This window comes from Coturnix japonica, chromosome W (genome assembly GCF_054131305.1).
Source record: "Coturnix japonica strain WE chromosome W, WE-NBRP24, whole genome shotgun sequence".
Taxonomy (NCBI): Eukaryota; Metazoa; Chordata; class Aves; order Galliformes; family Phasianidae; genus Coturnix; species Coturnix japonica.
The window spans coordinates 13,262,744-13,283,897 of NC_140701.1; the positions used below are offsets into that span (position 1 = coordinate 13,262,744).

General features: G+C 48.8%; 2 protein-coding genes across 2 annotated transcripts in view; one reads left to right on the forward strand and one right to left on the reverse strand.

Moving 5' to 3' along the window:
• The window catches only part of LOC146754532 (uncharacterized), a 336,576-nt gene that overhangs the window by 44,407 nt on the left and 271,015 nt on the right, over window positions 1–21,154 (forward strand). The window lies entirely within an intron of this gene.
• On the reverse strand, window positions 18,206–19,315 carry LOC146754533 (uncharacterized). Its single transcript, XM_085527788.1, has 2 exons — window positions 19,023–19,315; window positions 18,206–18,965 (listed from the first exon to the last, which is right to left on the reverse strand). Exons 1-2 carry the CDS (start codon window positions 19,313–19,315, stop codon window positions 18,206–18,208), a joined length of 1,053 nt encoding a protein of 350 aa, XP_085383914.1.

Below are 21,154 nucleotides of genomic sequence, written 5' to 3' on the forward strand. Positions count from 1 at the left end.
AGCAACTGAAAACATCAGAGTGTTATCAATGGTTTTCTCCTAGAGCCAAAACAGTGCAGACAGTCTGAAGAAAACAATTCCATCCCAGCTGTAACTCAGATTCCTGCCTGTCCCCCTCCTCTTGTTCTTCCTTATCAGGAAGCAAGGAACAGAATCTTCCCCTCTTCTCTTTTAAACCTTTCTTCAGTTCTCAGCTGGCTCCTCTGCCATTCCTAGGCAGAGCTCTGTGCACTCTCACAGAGGGCAGCAGCCTTTCCTCATTATCCTTGCTCATCCGTCATAAACAGTTCGTACTCCAGTCCAGAGGTGGGAACCATCCCACCATGTCTCTGTGAGACAAGCAAGACCATAGGCCAGCAAATGCACAGTGATTTCGAGCTCACTGAGTGAATGTTTGTGGTCCTCTCATTAGTGTAAAGACTCTTCAGAAAGCATCCCTTTCCAGAAGCATGATTAGATTTAGCCTGGCTTGGCCTCGCATCTACACTGTGGTACTGGTGTTCAAGAAGGTGCCACACAGGAACGAGACCCAGTGTGGGTCTCACAGTTGTCCAGCAAACACTGACTGTATGGGCCCCATACACCCCATACAGGACCCACAACCCCATACAGGCCCCTCAACACCAAATGGGCCCCACAACCCCATATAGGACCTATAACCTCATAAAGGCCCCATAACCCCATATGGTCCCCATAGAACCCATACAGGTCCCACAACCCCATATGGGCCCCACAGACCCCAGACAGGCCCCACAACCCCATATGGGCCCGATAGACCCCATACAGGCCCCAGAACCACATATAGGCCCCACAACCTCATACAGGCCAAACAACCCCATATATGCCCCCTAGACCCAACAAAAGCCCCACAACCCCATATGGGCCCCATAGACCGCATACAGCCCCAAAAACCCCACGCAGGCCCCACAACATCAAATGGGCCTCACAACCCCATATAGGACCTACAACCCCATAAAGGCCCAAAACCCCATATAGGCCCCATAGACAACATACAGGTCACACAACCCCATAAAAGTTCCACAACCCCATACAGGCCCCATAGACCCCATACAGGCCCCAAAACCCCATACGGGCCCCATAGACACCATACAGGCCCCACAAACCCATATAGGCCCCATAGACCCCATACAGACCCCACAAGCCCATATGGGCCCCATAGACCCCATATAAGCCCCACAACCCCATACAGGCTCCATAGACTCCATACAGGCTCCATAGACCACATACAGGCCCCAATACCCCATATGGGCCCCACAACCCCATACAAGCTCTATAGACCCCATACAAGCCCCACAACCCCATATGGGCTTCATAGACCGCATACAGGCCCAAAAACCCCATACAGTCCCCAGAACACCAAATGGGACCCACAACCCCATATAGGACCTACAGCCCCATAAAGGCCCACAACCCCATATAGGCCCCATAGAAAACATACAGGTCACACAACCCCATAAAGGTTCCACAACCCCATACAGGCCCCATAGACCTCATACAGGCCCCAAAACCCCACATGGGCCCCATAGACCCCATACAGTCCCCACAAGCCCATATGGGCCCCATAGACGCCATATAAGCCCCACAACCCCATACACGCCCCATAGATCCCATACAGGCCACACAACCCCATACAGGCCCCACAAAGCCATATAGGCCCCATAGACCCTATATGGAACCCATAGACACCATACAGCCCCCAAAACCCCATATGGGCCCCATAGACTCCATATAGGCCCCACAACCCCATACAGGCTTCACAACACAATATGGGCTCTATAGACCCCATACAGGCCCCACAACCCTATATGGGCCCCATAGACCCCATAAAGGCCCCACAAACCCATATGGGCCCCAAAATCCCATATGTGCTCATAGACCTCATAGGGGCTCCATAGACCTAATAAATGCCGCACAGCCCCATACAGGCCCCACAAGCCCATATAGGTCCATAGACCCCATACAGGCCCCACAATACCATACGGGCCCCATATACCCCATACAGGCCCCACAACCCTATATGGGCCCCATAGACCCCATAAAGGCCCCACAAACCCATATGGGCCCCAAAATCCCATATGTGCCCATAGACCTCATAGGGGCTCCATAGACCTAATAAATGCCGCACAGCCCCATACAGGCCCCACAAGCCCATATAGGTCCATAGACCCCATACAGGCCCCACAATACCATACGGGCCCCATATACCCCATACAGGCTCCAAAACCACATATGGGCCCCATAGACCTCATACAGGCCCCATAGACCTCATAAAGGCCCAAAAACCCGATACAGGCCCCACAAAACCATACAAGACCCGTATACCCCATACAGGCCCTAAAACCCCATACAGAACCCACATCCCCATATGGGCCCCGTAGACCACATACAGGCCCCAATACCCCATATGGGCCCCACAACCCCATACAAGCTCCATAGACCCCATACAAGCCCCACAACCCCATATGGGCTTCATAGACCGCATACAGGCCCAAAAACCCCATACAGGCCCCAGAACACCAAATGGGACCCACAACCCCAGATAGGACCTACAACCCCATAAAGGCCCCACAACCCCATATAGGCCCCATAGAAAACATACTGGTCAAACAACCCCATAAAGGTTCCATAACCCCAAACAGGCCCCATAGACCCTATACAGGCCACACAACCCCATATAGGCCACAGAACCCCATACAGGCCCCATAGACCCCATATGGGACCCATAGACACCATACAGCCCCCAAAACCCCATATGGGCCCCATAGACCCCATATAAGCCCCAAAACCCCATACAGGTACCACAACCCCATAAGGGCCACACAACCCCATACAGGCACCATAGACTCCATACAGGCTTCACAACCCCATAAGGCCCCACAACCCCATACAAGCTCCATAGATTCCATACAGGCCCCATAGACCCCATACAGGACCCACAACCCCATATGGGCCCCACAAACTCATATAGGCCCCATAGACGCCATAGGGGACCCATAGACCCCATACAGGCTCCATAGACCCCATATGGGAGCCATAGACCCCATATAAGCCCCACAACCCCATACAGGCTCCATAGACTCCATACAGGCCCCACAACCCCATACAGGCTCCATTGACTCCATACAGGCTTCACAACCCCATACAAGCTCCATAGATTCCATACAGGCCCCATAGACCCCATATGGGACCCATAGAACCCATATGGGCCCCATAGACCAGATACAGACCCCACAACCCCATATTGGCCCCATAGACCCATATAAGCCCCACAACCCCATACAGGCTCCATAGACTCCATACAGGCCCCACAACCCCATACAGGCTCCATTGACTCCATACAGGCTTCACAACCCCATAAGGCCCCACAGACCCCATACAGACCCCACAACTTTATCTGGGCCCCACAACCCCGTATGAGCCCCATAGACCCCATATAAGCCCCTTAAGCCCCATAGAGGCCCCATTTACCCCATACAAGCCCCAAAACCCCATACAGGCCCCATAGACCCCATACAGGTCCCACAAACGCATACGGGCCCCATAGACCCCAAACAGTCTTCACAACCCCATACAGGCCTCACAACATCATATGGGCCCCATAGAACCCATACGGGCCCCACAAACACATATGGACCCCATAACCCCTTATACGCCCCACAACCCCATTCAGGCCCCACAACCCCATATGGGACCTATGGACCCCAGTCAGGCCCCACAACCCCGTATGAGCCCCATAGACCCCATATAAGCCCCTTAAGCCCCATAGAGGCCCCATTTACCCCATACAAGCCCCAAAACCCCATACAGGCCCCATAGACCCCATACAGGCCCCACAAATGCATACGGGCCCCATAGACCCCAAACAGTCTTCACAACCCCATACAGGCCTCACAACCTAATATGGGCCCCATAGACCCCATACGGGCCCCACAAACACATATGGGCCCCATAACCCCATATAGGCCCCACAACCCCATATAGGCCCCACAACCCCGTATGAGCCCCATAGACCCCATATAAGCCCCTAAAACCCCATAGAGGCCCCATTGACCCTATATCAGCCACATAGACCCTATAAAGGTCCCACAACCTTATATGGGCCCCATAGACTCCATACAGGCCCCACAACACTATATGGGCCCCACAAACCCATATAGGCCCCATAGACCCCATATAAGCCCCATAGACCCCATATAAGCCCCACAACCCCATACAGGTCCCACAACCCCATAAGGGCCCCACAACCCCATACAAGCTCCATAGATTCCATACAGGCCCCATAGACCCCATACAGGACCCACAACCCCATATGGGCCCCACAAACCCATATAGGCCCCATAGACCCCATAGGGGACCCATAGACCCCATACAGACCCCACATAAACTGGAGCAGCCATATTTGACCGTATTGGTGTGTGGCTGTTTGTCCTAGAACGCTTACCTTTTGCCTTCAGGTTCACCAACACGTGGGGGCCCACAATGTCATGGGATTTTACTCTTGAACACCTGTGGGATCCTGAGAAACTAAGCCAGTATTTGCGTCAGGGACGATGCAGCCTAGATAGATCTAAGGGGGTACCACTTATTTGGGGCTTGGCTTGTGCTTACCATGCTCTATATAACACTGTTCTGGAAAGAGAGTTTCCAAGCAGAGGTTCAAGCCAAAAAGGGAAATCCCCAAGTCAATTCTGATCAGTCACAGGAGGCACCAGTAACAATATCAGTTACCATGTGGAAGGCAAGAAATGGAAATTGATGTCCTCATGTCTAGAACGGAAAAAAGAAGCGGAGAAGGAGGCAACAGAAGATCCAGGTGACAGGTCTGGATCAGCACAGAGAAAGGCAAAAGGTAAAGTTAAGAGCACGAAGAAGAGAGTGATGAGGAGGAAATCTCTATTACTGTTTGTTGACCCCTGAAGATGACTGAAATCCAAAGCACAAAAAAGAGTTTAAATGGCGCCAGAACGAATCTCTTGTTACCTGGTTGCTTCACTGTTGGGACAGCTGGACCTGTAGCTTGTTTCTACATGGTAACAAATCTCATCAACTAGGAGGCATTTCCAGAGACCCAACTATTGACAGAGGGATGAACAGATGTATGGATGGTGCTGCCACCATCTGGGAGCGAATGTTAGTGGCTGTGTGGTCAAAGCTTCCTTTCAAAGACATTCTGAAGCCTCAGATGAAAAAGTGGGATGCAATTGAAAAAGGCATCCAGTACTTGAGGGAAATAGCTATGGTGGAAATGTTGTATAACTTTAATTTTGATCCTAGCTACCTTTGCCAAGAACATGATCCTGAGAGAGTGAGGACGACATATGGCAGTGTCATGGTTTTGTAATTCAGTTATTTTGCTATCAGTATTCCACATCATAACATCATGTAAAGCATGGATACTTTTATTTAATGTGCAGACCACAGAAGAAGACTACATATCCCAGAGAACAACACGGTCAGTGAACAGTCACGGGACCAGGACGCTATATAATCTTGTTCCCAGGCTGGAGCGTTCATCTCTCTCAGACTTCTCAAAGAGTGGGAAGCATTCCAGCCATGTCGCCTAGAGTTCACAGTAGGCCTCTCGGTTATCGGGGACTTTCTCTCTCTGTTTCGTGCGATTTATTAGCCTCTATTATAATATATTGTGTTATCTTGTATTCCGATATCATATTTAGTAAAATAAGTTTTTCCTCCTTAGACTGCCGCTGTTTTTATCCCATTTCCCTTTTCCCCCTCCTTTCCGGGCCATGGGGGGCCCTATGGGGTGGCTCCCCCCTGTCACGGGCATAGGTAAATCTAAGTAACCATGACACTCTCTTTCAAGACCTTGTGGGCAGTCCATCAGCCTGCTCTGAAGCCTTCTCTCTCTTCCTCTCCCACACACTCATGCATTCAGCAGTGCTGTGCACAGAGTTGATGACTGCTGAGCTCTGGACCCACTCACAGCCACATCTCCCTCCATGTGTGGATCAGTCCACAGCCTGTTGCAGAACGGCGGGAGAAAAGCAGACGACCACACCTGTCATTGACATATGATCAGCTATTCTCGTTTATTCCTTGGCTGCATGTACCTTTATAATACGGATAATTAGCTCATACATATTGCAAAAGTGGAGCTCATCATTGGTTCCCAATTACATACCATCCCCGAGTATCTTAACAGCTTGTTGTTATCAACTGAAAGCTACTCCCTTCCTGAGTTCCCAGAACCATGGCTAGTTTCTCACCATCCCAGGGCATCTTGTTATTCTAACTGCCCTTGCAGGTGATACGGCTGCTTGTCTAGCTGCACTGTGTTTACGACCCATCTCAGCTAACTAGCTGTAAAAAACACTCTCTACATTTCCCCCGTTTTCTTTTTGGCTGAAAAGGCTCAGTTTACCGACCGACTAATCATATTTCACAAACAATTCAGTTCATTTATTCAATTAGTTCTCATGCTGTTTATCCTGCTCCGTAGCTGCTGCTCTGTGAACTCCTTATCTCGATCCATGGCTGCTGCTCCATAAAACTCTTCTTGTATTACAACAATTTCAAGATACTGCCTATAGAATAACAACACTACTTATATTAATAACATAACTATTATAACTCAATCAAGGCCTCGATTGACAATATTCTAAAAATGAAAGAAAAAACAAGTCAAATACAATATAACAACATTATTGCTAAACCTACTAAAAATAACAAGCATGTTTGTACTGCAACCTAAGTTTCTGCAACCTGAAAATCAATCCATGAGGGTCCCATTGTGTTAATCTGTAACTGATCAGGAAAAGTCTTCAATTTTGATATACTCTGATATATTGATTTTTAATGACCACTAAAATTTGTGCAATAAATGCTTTTAATATGTTCATAACCATGCTCTACCAACTGAGTTATCTGGGCTAATAATTGATTAATGATCGCACAATTTAATGGAATAGCATGTCAAATAGAACCAATTTTAGAGGACAAATGTACTAGAGTATCACTAGGGGCATTATTACTTATTGACCCTTGAGAAACAGCAAGCCATGTTGGTGGTGGATTGTTACCTCGATCTGGTAACCTGGAAAGTCAAGTCCCTTTGTGAATGTGTATCGACGGCCCCGACCAAGTCACAGCTGTTTGTTACACCATTATGGTGAGCTGTAAAATGGCGTTTATTGGAATGTGAGGGTCCCTTATATAGGTATCCAGTTTCATCCTTATCTTTTTTACATATGCATGACCCAGCAGGGGAGGGCCTATCACGTTACATCCCGAGGGTCCGATTTCGCCTAATACAACATCTCCCTCTCCCCATGCTTAACAAAACCATGCCCCGTTACAACGCAAGCGCTGATCCTAATCCTAATATATAAATTGTTAGTACTTATATAATTTAAACTTTGTTACATATTATTTATAAAGTGAGGTATACAGGTTAAAAAGCATGCAGAGATAAGTGGTGCAATGTCTAACAATGTTAGTGGTGTTCTAAACAGTATGCCCAAGGCATCTTTGGTTATATTATACAGTTCATCCTTCTGCTCAAAGCTTCTTGTATATCCGCTGGAACTCCATTTTCTCATTCAAAGTCCTTGCACCTGTGCCTCTTGAGCCAGCAGCAGGAAATCTATTGCAGCTTTATTCTGTAAAACAGCATGCCTGAAAGAAAAGTACTCAGATTTCGATTAGTTTTCTGTTTTTCCCAGACCGCCCTTTTGGGTGATGACTGCATCAGGTTTTACTTTTCTCGATGGGATCCATAAAATTTTTCCCGATTCTCTGTCCTTTACTGTGGCATAACCTCTTCGTTCAAAATGATTGATTGCATAATGTGCTGTGCCAATACTTCTGCCTGCTGGGCTACCAGGATCCTACCTCTGTGACCTTCCCACTCCCCAAGGACACCTATCTTGTCCTTCAGGAGACGGTTGGCCCTTTCCACAATGCTTGTCCCTGGGAATTCCCAGGGATGCCTGTCGAGTGAGATATTCCCCAATGCTCCTTGAGTAGATCTCGAGATGAAGCGCGAGCCATTGTCTGTCTCGATGTGTCGCAGCACACCAAGGACCACGATGGCAGTGGCCCAGTGTCGCTGAGCTGCAGGGGACTTAAATGTTAACATAATCATCACTCAATCAAAACCTTCACTGATAATACACTAAACAGAAGATTACATGTAACGTCATAATTTTTTGAGTTGACATATACACACTCATTCAAGCATTCATTTTAGACAATTCTATAAATGGAAATTTCTAAGCTAATGTATTATTACTTATCGATAACTATGAGGTGGCAAACCACCAAAAGGAGAGAGAAAGAACACAGTAGTGGTGGATGCGATAGGCAGTGCCTGCAGGGCGTCCCCTGCTTCAAAGTGCACTTTGCCTTTCTCACCCATCACAGATTCTCTCCTGTGCAGGTTTTTTTTTTTTTTCACATGTACTCCATATATGCATGGCCAGTGCATGATACAGAGCCCAGGTGAAACACCTGCTCATAAAACATAACAAACCACTATATTAGATCTCTCTACAATACAAACTACTCAGAAAAGTTATTAACAGCTATAGTCACTTATTTCTATCGTTACTTGCTTCACCCTTAGATTTCTTCTTTTTTCTTTTAATTGGTAAGCTTTTTCTTGTTGACCTACTCCTACTATAGTTACAAAAATCATCTAAGGGTAGTATAGTAATTCTTGATGCAGTACAGAGTGAGATGCACCTGAAACTGTCAGAAAACAAATATCTTTGCACTGCTGTGTGCACATTGCATTCAGCCCACTACGGGCAAAACTCATCCTGGGATCTTCAGGACCTGCTCTAGTAAAGCTGCCACCGTTCCATCCAACTCCACCACCACAATTCCCCCTCCATACAATTTCAAGCTCCATCAACAAATTTGTCCAAGTCCCTACCCGAGTCCCCTAAATGTGTATATTATTGGGAGAAAATGAAGACATTCTTGCTCCGACTAGCAAGAGATACTTCTAATGTCTTGCTTTTGTCCCCATTCGGAAGTAACGATTTGTTTACTTTCGCAAGCGGCGGAGCCGAGGGGCGGGGGGTAAGCAGTGAGGGGGGGCAGCGCGGGGGTTTGCATTCTCTTGCTGGCACTTAAACTTCTCTGGCTAGAGCAGATCACATTCAATATTTTAACTCACTGTTCTTCTGTAACCTTTTGCTGTTTTTTGTTTTTCATAATTCCACTACTCGAACCCTCAATTACACTTCCATGTAACATTAATAATTCCACTTCCATATAGCATTCATGTTTACACATCCCTATAACATTAACAGTTCCATATACCATTTGCATTTATACTTCCATATACCATAAACATTTAACAATCACAAAGACAGTGACAATAATCAATACAGTTTATCCTAAGCATTCTTCCTCTCCTCCAAGTTGTCAGCAGAAGTTTAACCGACTCCAACTCGGGCTGCCGTGGCTCGCTCGACAGCTGGACTTGTTTCTGCTTCAGAGGCTCCACTCGAGCCCGGGGCCCCCTGACCGGGCCCCCAATTAACGATAAAAAGGAATGCCTCCCTTATCTTTGACCAATCCGAGACTTGGTCGCTCTTGTTCTCCCCTCTCCCTCCCCGCAGGTAGAGCTGGACCAGTAGCCCACCCTCTTGGGGAAGGGTTATTATGATTAGGAACGCCTCTGCCTCCGCCCCCGCTGATGCGGATTGGTTTCCATCTTGGTTAGTCTTATCCACCCCGCCCCCCGGGGCGGAACCACACCCACAACACATCCCATCTCGAGGAAGGGACCCATCCTCCCGCCCCTGCTCACTCCCCTTCCCCACCCCCAAGGATGGGCGAAGGAACGCAGGTTGCTTTGGATACCGTGATGGGGCCTCCGAGGAAGGCTTCTGCTGGTCAAGAGATAAGGATGTGGAATGTGTGGAATGCTGCTGGACGGGGCCGTCTGGTTGTTGTTCGGCCGGATCAATAGGTGCGGTTGGGATGGCAGGCGCCACCTTGTCTTTGTCTCTCAAATCCTCAGATCTGCAAGAGAAAAGGCTTCCCGACCCACATTCCGCCGTCCCAACCTGAGTTTCAGTCTTCCCCTCTTTCCGAGCCGCTTTCAATGCCCGTAGCACCAATGCCCACGTTTTGAGCTCAGAAGCTTTTTGCTCATTCATTGCGCGCTCAAAGAGCGAAAAAGTTAAAGAGTCCCACTTATTGTGATCCAAAATCACCCGAGGAGAGGAAAGCTCCCTCTCCTTTTCAAGACAACTAATGACGACTGCAATGTCCTTCTTAGAAGGCGTAGCTTTCCTACCATAGTAGGTTTTACAAAGTTGCAATACTACTCTAATGACGGAATACATTTACCCAGAGACCTGAAGTCTTCCTGGTCTTCTACGAACTATCGGCCGTAGGATAGGCGCAGCGCTGCATTCCCCTTTGCACCCCACCGAGAGTGCTTCCACGGGCTCGAACCGTGGATACCGCGTCCGTCAGCGTGGTTTTTGCCGTCGCACACTCACCTCCAGGACTTTTCCTCACACGGGGCACCATTTGTTACCTCGATCTGGTAACCTGGAAAGTCAAGTCCCTTTGTGAATGTGTATCGACGGCCCCGACCAAGTCACAGCTGTTTGTTACACCATTATGGTGAGCTGTAAAATGGCGTTTATTGGAATGTGAGGGTCCCTTATATAGGTATCCAGTTTCATCCTTATCTTTTTTACATATGCATGACCCAGCAGGGGAGGGCCTATCACGTTACATCCCGAGGGTCCGATTTCGCCTAATACAACAGTGGATGCGACAGGTAGTGCCAGCAAGGCGTCCCCTGCTTCAAGGTGCACCTTTCCTCTCTCACCCACCACAGATTCTCTCCTGCATTCAGGGTCTGAAGGATTTCTTCCAGTTGTACACCACATCCGCATGGCCAGTGCGTGATATAGAGCCCAAGTGGAACACCTGCTTGGAAAACAAAATAAACTATCAAATTTAGTTCTATTAGCGTGCACTTTTGTCTAAAATGATGCATGGCTATATTTAAAAAATCCCAATTAGTTGGATGTAAGAGAGGTATCTATTCTATGATACAGGGTCATCTCTTTGACTGGGATTCCTTTCCAGGTTTTGTCTTTGCAAATTAAGAAAAGCTAATCAATAGGCTAATAACATCATAACCAAACAGTACTAAAACATTAAAAGAGCTATTCCTGTAGATTCTAGCATTGATTACATCAAATCCTGTTTAATACGCATCTGATCTATTACTAAAATAGAAGAAACACACAACATCCTAGCTAATGCCTTAAACTCTAATTCTTGAGACTTCATTGGTAAAACAGAAAATCACACACTATGTCAAACTATTACTAATATTATCTATAACACAGCAAGTTACAAAGCAATACTACTAAGTAAGAAACACACAATTACAATTACTATAAAGGCTGGATGCTATTTTCTGCCTTCAGATGAGACCAAACATATCATGATGGAACCCACGTAGGGCCAGTCCCTGTGGAAATACGAGCATATTCACGACCCCAAGTTGTCAGTGGTAGGGGACAGCCCCAAAGTCCTGTGGCCATATTCCAAACATTAACCATAGGCTGTTCCTTCAGCACTGGGGAAGCCTCAAAATGACGATCCACATAAGCTATATCTCTATGAACACAATTCAAAAAATTCAGCACAAACAAAACAAGCAAAACCTTACATAATATTTTCAAAAAATTCAGCACAAGCAAAACAAGCAAAACCTTGCATAATATTTCTTGTAGTGTGTCTCCCATATTCCCCCTTTTTTTGTTTAATAATAAGAATGGATTTCAATGTTTGATAAATGTGCTCAGTGATAGCTTGTCCAGTGGGAGAATGAGCAATTGCTGTAGTATGTTTAACACCCCCTTCTTGGAGGAAAGTTCGAGTGGCCTTAGAGGTATACGCAGGCCCATTATCTGCTTTTGTAGTATGTGGAATTCCCATAGCAGCATAAGCAGATAACCAGTGTTTACGGGTGTCATGACTGCGTTCACCTGTATGTGCTGTGGCAAATACATAAGAAGAATGAGTATCTATTGTTACATGTGCATATTTTAGACGGCCAAATTCAGGAACGTGAGTGACATCTGTCTGACACAGTTGAAGAGGTGCTGTGCCACATGGATTTGTCCCAGTTTGAGGCAAAGAGGTATCAGTCAAATTATGTAGCTGGTATTCAGTCATAAACACTGTGTACTGCGTAGCAGAGAGGATCATTCTTAACACAATTTTCCAGTCATGAGGGGTCATAGCGTAACTGTCACTGTTTACAACCAAAAGATTGTATGTAAAGGCTAACTGAACTCCGTATGTTCTCACTGACTCCTTTAGCTCCTTCACTGCCTCACAAGGCAGGGATTCCCAACGGGGGGCCTGATTCGGCTGAAACAACAGAGGAAAAGTTTGCAACGTGTCAGCATCACCCCTTAATATTGTTTCTTTTCTGCACTGCTCTAAGACATCACAGTACGCTGTAGGGAAATTTGTCATTCCTGCTCCAAACAAAGTATCATCAGGAGGAAATGCGTCCGATTCGCTTTCTGGATCTACAGGACCAGGGTCACAACGATCCCCTGGTTTCGGTCCATCCACTTCTTTAACCACGTTACACACGGGCTGCAGAGATGCAGCCACGCACGACGAGGGGGGGGCGGCATGGCGAGGTGCAGAGAACGACGTGGGCGAAGCAGAGGGCGGGGGCGCGACGAACGACATAGGCAGACCGAAGGGCGGGGGGGCCGTAGAGACCGACAACGCGGCGAGCAACGTGGGGGGGGCGGCAGGCGGCCGCTGGCTGGGAACGGCTGCTTGTGTCGGAGCACGGCCGCTGTTCTTTCGTGCGCTGGGCTGGAGGTTTCTCGACCGGAGACAGCAGACGGTGTTGTGGTTGTCCGAGCGGCAGTTCTGGCACCACACACTGACAGCTTGGCAATTCCGTCGCAAATGTCCCTTAACACCGCACCGGACACATTTAAAAGAGGTGCTTGGGCCTGAATTGGTTACCGCAGACGCTTTTAAGGGTGCAAGAGCTGCTAACACTTGATTCTGAGAAGCCTCAGCCTGTGCCTTTAATCCTGCCCCTAGCTCTTTAATAGCCTCAACTATGAAAGTCTGAGCCCCTGTGGGCACACTCGATAATCTGTCTAACGCCTCCTCTATTGTCCAGTTACTCCTCAAATACTTAGAATGCCACGAGCTGTAGCATTGCAATTCTGAAGTGCACAATGTTTTAGCATTATTTCCTTCATGTACTCTGGTACTCCAGCCTTCTCTATGGCTCCAGCTACCTTATCTAGAAACGCTCCAAAATCCTCATTTCTTCCCTGCTGGATTCCCATATAAGACGGCAGCCCACCTGGCACCTTGATCTTATCCATAGCCTGCCTGGCCAGATACATTGACTCCCTACATTTAACTGGTCCTAATAAAGCCTGGGCCTCCGTCCGGATGAAAGGACCCACCCCTAAAAGTTCTTCAACGGTTACATTATACAAGGGATCTCTGGGCTGCCTAACTATCGCAACGCTCTGTTGGCACATCTCTTCCCAATAAGCATTAAATAGCAATTGTTCGTGCTGCGAAAAAACCAACCTAGCTATAGCCCGACAATCAGATGGCAACAAAACCTGAGTACTCCAGATATAATCCAGTATCTGTCTCGCTGGCTCACTTTTTACTCCAAACTGACTGACCGTAGACCGCAATTGTGACAACAACTTCCAATCTAAAGCACTGATAGTAGCCTGTGTCCCGCCTGCAGAATTAGGCAAATACCCCACCGGCAGCACCATCTGTGGCACCGCTTCCAACGCCTCACCGTCTCCCGCCTCTAAACAAGCCTGCGCCAGCGCAGCCCAGGCCCCCCCCCGCTCCTGCGCGACGGCCTCTGCCAGGTCACTCTGTGCCCCAGGGAGCGGCTCATTGCAAACGGGGGTCGAGGGGGCTGGCTGTAGCGCCATGGTCGATGCAGGCAGCTCGTCTGATACAGACGTGCCGGAGGCGGAGACGGGGCACTCGGCTCCGCAGCCACTGGCAATGCAGGCTCGGCGGCCGGCGGCAACTTTACGGTGGACAAAGCACGGGGCACCGGGCAATCTGACCATTCATTATAATTCTTATTCCTCCCCTGCACAGCACTAGCTTGCTCTGCTGCTTCCTTTTCTGCCTGATATTGCAGCAAATCATTATAAACCACACGTCACCACTTCCTGCATTTTTTAGCCATCTTCTCCCCATCTATAATTCCCTGAAAAATTACATCTCCAAATTTACGCCACTCAGCAAGATCATGCACTAAATGTGGATTCTGAAATAACCCTTTAGCATACCCATACACTAATAACTCGGGGAGTTCCTTTTGCAAGTCTGTCCCCTTAACCTGACACTTTTTTTTTAAAAAGCAAGAAAATAATTCATAAACCGCTTGCCTTCCCATACCTATTTGTCAGCATGCTGTTGCAGCCTTAAAGGACGTCAGCGGCCCATATCGGCTAGGCCCTTCTATAAGGTCACGTAGAGCACCTGTACCTTCTGTTCCTGGCCCATGCTATCCCCGCTGCTTAAGGATCCGAACACCTTCACCGCTGCTATCCTACCTGGTAGGCCACGTCGAGGGTCACCAATTGTTGCAGAATGGCGGGAGAAAAGCAGACGACCACACCTGTCATTGACATATGATCAGCTATTCTCATTTATTCCTTGGCTGCATGTACCTTTATAATACGGATAATTAGCTCATACATATTGCAAAAGTGGAGCTCATCATTGGTTCCCAATTACATACCATCCCCGAGTATCTTAACAGCTTGTTGTTATCAACTGAAAGCTACTCCCTTCCTGAGTTCCCAGAACCATGGCTAGTTTCTCACCATCCCAGGACATCTTGTTATTCTAACTGCCCTTGCAGGTGATACGGCTGCTTGTCTAGCTGCACAGTGTTTACGACCCATCTCAGCTAACTAGCTGTAAAAAACACTCACTACACACAGCCGACACTGCCCACTGATAGGGGCGGATCACTGCGTGGCAGAGGATGGAGATATCCTCCTATTGTTCTCTCTTGAGATCCTTTATCACTTTAAGGGATTACTGAGACTGCAGTGTTTGTTTGGCTCCAGTGGCGGTGGTTTATAATTACGGCACGCAGCTGTGCTGACAGCTCTGATTCCTGTGGGCCTTAATAAAAGTCGTCAGATGTTTGTCTGATAGCAACTGTTCATTAATACTTATTGTTATCTTTTATTTTGCCTTACATGAATCTCATCTGGGCATTGCATTCATGGGTAAAGAAAAGCTGGTTAGAAAACGATAGAAAATCAAAGCCCCTTTGCATTGCAGTTGAGGCTTCCACCCATGGAGCGGTGGAGTCACCATCCCTGGAGGTGTTCTACCAGTGTGGGGCAGCGAGCAGTGCTGGTGGGCAGTGGGTGGTTGGATAAGGGGATCGCTTGAAGTTCTTTTGCTGCCGTAATGACTCAGATCTGGGGCTCAGTGAGGGCTCGCTGCCCCTGAGAGGTGGGTGGTCTTTGGGATGGAGTTGTGTTTTGCCATTAGAATCAGATTGTAATGAGAAATAATTACCCACAGAGGTAATTGTTAGAGTTATAGTTAAAGTTAGGGTTAGGGTTAGGGTTAGGGAGCCATCTCCTATGGTCTCTCCATACAAAGTGCCACATTGAGGTCCCATCCAGTGCATGATTTTAAGATGGGGAGCCTACCAGGGGTGGTGCCCTGCTTGTCCTCTTCTTCTCCCAGGGAAGTAGTGGGGTCACTGTCCCTGCTGGTTTTCGAGGCACTGGGATGAGGTGCTATGAGATATGTTTCAGTAGCTCAATAGCAGTAATGATGATGTAAGGACAGCTGAACAGGATGGCCTTCTATGTCCTTTCCAACCTTGTGATTCTATGATCCTATGTTTATATCTGCTTAAGTGGATTATAATCTATGCTTCCGATATGCATATGAGCTACCAGCCTCAGCCTTTCAGATTCTGAATGTACAGTTGGATCTGGGGTTGCACAGAATGGAAACCCATCATCCACAGTTCTCCTCATCAGTTCATTTCCTCTCATAGAATCATGGAATCACGAGGTTGGAAAGGACCCACAAGATCACCTAGTCCAACAGTAATCCTCCCATTACTGTAGCTACAACAAAGCATTAAACCATATCTTATAGCTCCTCATCCAAACACCTCTTGAACACTGCCAGGGATGATGACTCCACCACTTCCCTCGGCAGCCATTCCAGTGCCTGACCGCACTGAGAAAAAAAGTTCCTTCTTATGTCTGGTCTAAGCCTCTTCTGGTACTAGTCTGCTGGCAAAGATGCGTGCTTCAAGGAAGTGTCAAATGAACGCAATGTGTTTTTGTTGGTGATTGGTTGGTTGGTTGGTTGGTTGGTTGGTTTCTCCCTTTCTCTCTTTCCCCCAGAATCTGCCCCACCGGGCAGGGACAGGCATTGCCCACAGACACCGAGGCTGCTGCTCCGTGTGATTTAAACAGCTCTGGACCCATGATCCCTCCCTGCACTGTGGGGTTGTTTCCAGTGATTCAGAGGAGATGGGAGATAAAGCTTATAAGCTTTTACAGTCATTCGAGTACTGAAAAATTACAGTGAGATCGCCCTGCAGTCCTCTCTTCTCACTGAGCTTCATTTGGTTTATGTGGGCGACATTTTGGAGCCTGGCCTGGTCCTTTTGGGTGGCATCCCTTCCTTCTACTAGCTGCACCGCTAAGCATGATACCATCAGTAAACACTGAGTCTCGCTGTCTGCCTCACTGATAAAGATGCTGAAGAGCATTGGTTTCAAGATAGGGACTGGGGGACCAAACTCATCATCAGACCCCACCTGGATGACACCAGCTTGCCCTGGAGAATCTACCTTGGCAGGTCCATGTGCTAAGGAGCTGGACAGAACATGTTTTTGGAGAGTCAAACAGGCAGGTTCAACAAGTACCCAAGGTGGCCTTGCAAAACCAACTGGTTCTAGACATATTGCTGTTAAAAGAACATGGGGTGTGAGGGACGTTGAACTGAGCTGAAGGAGAATGCTGTATCATCATCCACAGTGTCACCACTACCATAACCGAGGCCCATCAAAACACAAAAGCAATCACCAAAAAGACTGGAGATCTTTTTCGAGTGATGCAGCAAAATGACTGATTTGATGGACTGATCCGCTGGCCATGGATCACATCCCTGCTGAAATCATTGGGATGCAGAGGGTGGGGGAAATGGCTTGTGAATATCAGTCTTAGGATATGGTGTGGGTTTTTGTTTCTAATGGTAGACCTTCTCATCTCTCTTCCTTTTCATCTGTGTCTCTTTGCCAGGCCCACATCGCTTGAGATCACAAACTCAACCAGGGCATGGTCACTGGAGCCCAGGCAGCCTCCAACCTTGACGCCTTTGATGATCTCCTCAGCGTTGGTGAGCAGCAGGTCCAGCAACGCTTCACCTCTGGTCGGTCTGTCCAATACCTGAACCAGAAAGCTATCATCAATGGATTCCAAGAGCCTTCTGGAGCTCTTGCAGCTCGCCATGTGGTTTTCCCAACAGATGTCCGGATGGTTGAAGTCCCCCACCAGGACAAGAGCCCGTGAGCCAGACGCCTCACGCATCTGGAGCAAGAAAGCCTCATCAGCAGCCTCCCCTTGATCAGGTGGCCTGTAGTATACCCCAAATACCAGCTGACCTTTATTAGTCCCATCTCTAATCCTAACCCACAGGCTCTCAACCTGTTCCTGACTGTTTCTCATAAGGAGCTCCTCACAGTTTATCCAATCTCTGACATAGAGAGAAACTCCCCCACCCTTCCTACCTCGCCTGTCTCTCCTAAAGAGTCTATAGCCGTCGATGGCAGTATCACAATTGTGGGAGTCATCCCACCATGTTTCTGTGATAGCAACAAGGTCATAACTTTCCGAGTGCATCACAGTTTCCAGTTCCTCCTGCTTGTTACTCAGCCGGCGTGCATTGCTATAAAGGCACTTCAGCCGGGCTGTCCGTCTCGCCACCTTTATAAGGGATCCAGGATCCGCTAGAACAGCAGCATCCCCAGCATCCCCCTGCCCTACTCCCTCCCTTTGCACTCTGCCGTCATTGCCAACGGAGTTTGGTACAATCCCTCGAATGACGCGTTCAACCCCAGTAGCCCTTATTTTGCCCCCTTCCCCCTTCTTTCCTAGTTTAAAGACCTGTCAATGAGTCCCGCTAATTCTTCAGCTAATACCCTCTTACCCCTCAGGGACAGGCTGCTTGCATCAGCAGCCATCATGCCAGGTGCAGTGTACATTGCCCCATGGTCAAAAAAGCCAAAATTCTTGTGTCTGCACCAGCTCTTAAGCCATCTATTTAAGAGTTGGGTTTTTCGGATCCTCCCTGTACCTTTCCCTGACACCACAGGCATAGAAGAAAAGACCACCTGCACCCCAGCTCCTTCAAGTATTCGCTCCATTCCCCTGAAGTCTTTCTTGATAGACCTCAGGCTTTCCTTGCCAACTTGCTCGCCGCCAGCCTGAATTATTAAAAGTGGGTAGTAATCTGAAGGCTGAATCAACCCAGGAATTATCTTTGAAATGTCCCTGACCCGTGCCCCAGGAAGGCAGCACACCTCTCTGTGGGTAGGGTCGGGCCGGCATATAGGGCCTTCTGTTCCTTGCAGAAGGGAGTCACCTACGACAATCACCCTTCTGTCCTTATTGGTAGAAGCAGTCTTGAAGCTTGGGGGTGACCGCTTCGCCTGAGGCAACCTCATGAGTGAACCTGTCTCCACCCTCTCACTAGTCCCCCCCTCAAGTTCCAGGGCCTCAAATCTGTTACGCAGAGGCACCTGTGGAGCTTGGGATGGTTGGGATGGGGGATGACCCCTCCGCCGAGCAGGTACCTGTTTCCACTCCTCCTCCTTTCTCAAATTGTTGCTAGGGGGAAGAGAGGACAGGGGGCTCGCTGCAGTGCTGTCAGCTGGCTGGTTCCCCTTTGCCACTTGTTTGTAAGGTGGCAGGGGCTGACACGCTCCATTAGTAGCCTCATCTGTGTGCTGAGAACCTGAGGCTGAGAGGGACTGACAACACCAGTCAATCTCCCTCTCACACTCTTTTATAGTCCTCAGCTTCTCCACTTCCTCCTTCAGGTCAACTACGAGGCTAAACAAGTAGTTCACCTGGTCGCAGCGAACACAATCACTGCCTCCCTCACCGAGCACTGCAAGGGCCAGGCTCAGGCACTCAGTACAGTCAGAGACCTGCACACTAGCATCTCGGGTTGGGGGCTCATTCTCACTCTCCTCAGACATTTTGGCAGCAGCCTTCCTATCAGGATGTGCAGGACCTCAGTCTGGGTCTCTGCAGTCTTCTTGTTTGCTGCCACCCATTTCTGAGAGATTGGGACCGTTGTCTGGGCCTCCTCAGTATTTCTGGCAGCACCTTCCACCGGGGAGCAACCATGTCAAAGCAGAAGACTCACCAGCACTGAAACAGGAAGTCACGCAGTACAAAAACCTGACTCCTCCTGCCCGTCTCCTTGTGCCCGTTTAAATCTCTTGCCATTGCCGGGGAACGCCCACACGCTTCGTCAGCGGCTGCGTCAGCTGCTCCCCTGAGAGCTGCCAGGCTTCTCCTCTGGCCGGGGGTTCCCTGCTTGAATGAAACACCCGAAATCCCCCTTGAACCACGCGCTCAGTCGCTGCTGATCGGTCTGGGACGGCTCCGAGTCAGGCGACTTCGGCAATAAAAAGGCTGTTGGGCAGACTTTTGCTGTGGGGCAAAAAAGTTGTGGGGCAGGAGAACTCACCTGGCCATGGCTCCAGCCAGCACCTTGTCGGCCTGGACCCCAATCACCTCCTGCCTCAGGTAATACAAAATACGGACCCAGAGCAGAACCCTATGGGACCCATAAGTTGTGGGGCAGGAATGGATGGGGCCTCATAGGAAACCCCATAAGTTGGGGGTCAGAAATGAGGGGCCCTATAGGAAACCCCATAAGTTTGGGGTCAGAAAGGAAGGGACCCCATAGGAAACCCCATAAATTGGGCCCCATAAGTTATGGGTCAGAAATGAGGGACCCCATAGGAAACCCCATAAGTTGGGCCCCATATGTTCGGCCCCATATGTTATGGGTAAGAAATGAGGGGACCCCATAGGAAACCCCATAAGTTGGGTCCCATAATTTATGGGTCAAAAATTAAGGGATCCCATAGGAAACCCCATAAGTTGGGCCCCATATGTTGGGCCCCATATGTTATGGGTCAGAAATGAGGGGACCCCATAGGAAACCCCATAAGTTGGGCCCCATAATTTTTGGGTCAGAAATGAAGGGACCCCATAGGGAACCCCATAAGTTGGCCCCATAAGTAACCCCATAAGTTGGGGGACAGAAATGAAGGGACCCTATAGGAAACCCCATAAGTTGGGCCCCATATATAACCCCATAAGTTGGGCCCCATAAGTTATGGGTCAGAAATGAGGGGACCCAGAATCACAGAATCACAGAATGACCCGGGTTGGAAGGGACCTCAAGGATCATGTAGTTCCAACCCCCCTGCCTAGCAGGGCCACCAAACATACACCTTTACTAGATCAGGTTGCCCAGGGCCCTGTCCAACCTGGTCTTGAACACCTCCAAGGACGGGGCATCCACAACCTCCCCGGGCAGCCTGTTCCAGGACCTAACCACTCTCTTAGTAAAGAACTTCCGCCTAATGTCCAACCTAAATCTTCCCTCTTTTAACTTAAAACCATTTCCCCTAGTCCTGCTATTGTCAGCCCTTTGGAAGAGTTTACTCCCCTCCTGGGAATATGTTCCCTTCAGTTATTGAAAGGCTGCAATGAGGTCACCCCGCAACCTTCTCTTCTCCAGGCTGAACAAACCCAACTCCCTCAGCCTGTCCTCATAGGGGAGGTGCTCCAGCCCCCTGATCATCTTTGTGGCCCTCCTCTGGACCCTTTCCAAAATCTCCATGTCTTTCTTGTACTGAGGGCTCCACACCTGGACACAGTACAACAGATGGGGCCTCACAAGAGCCGAGTAGAGAGGGACAATCACCTCCCTATCCCTGCTGACCACCCCTCTCCTGATGGAGCCCAGGATCCCATTTGCTTTCCGGGCTGCCAGAGCGCACTGCTGGCTCATGTTA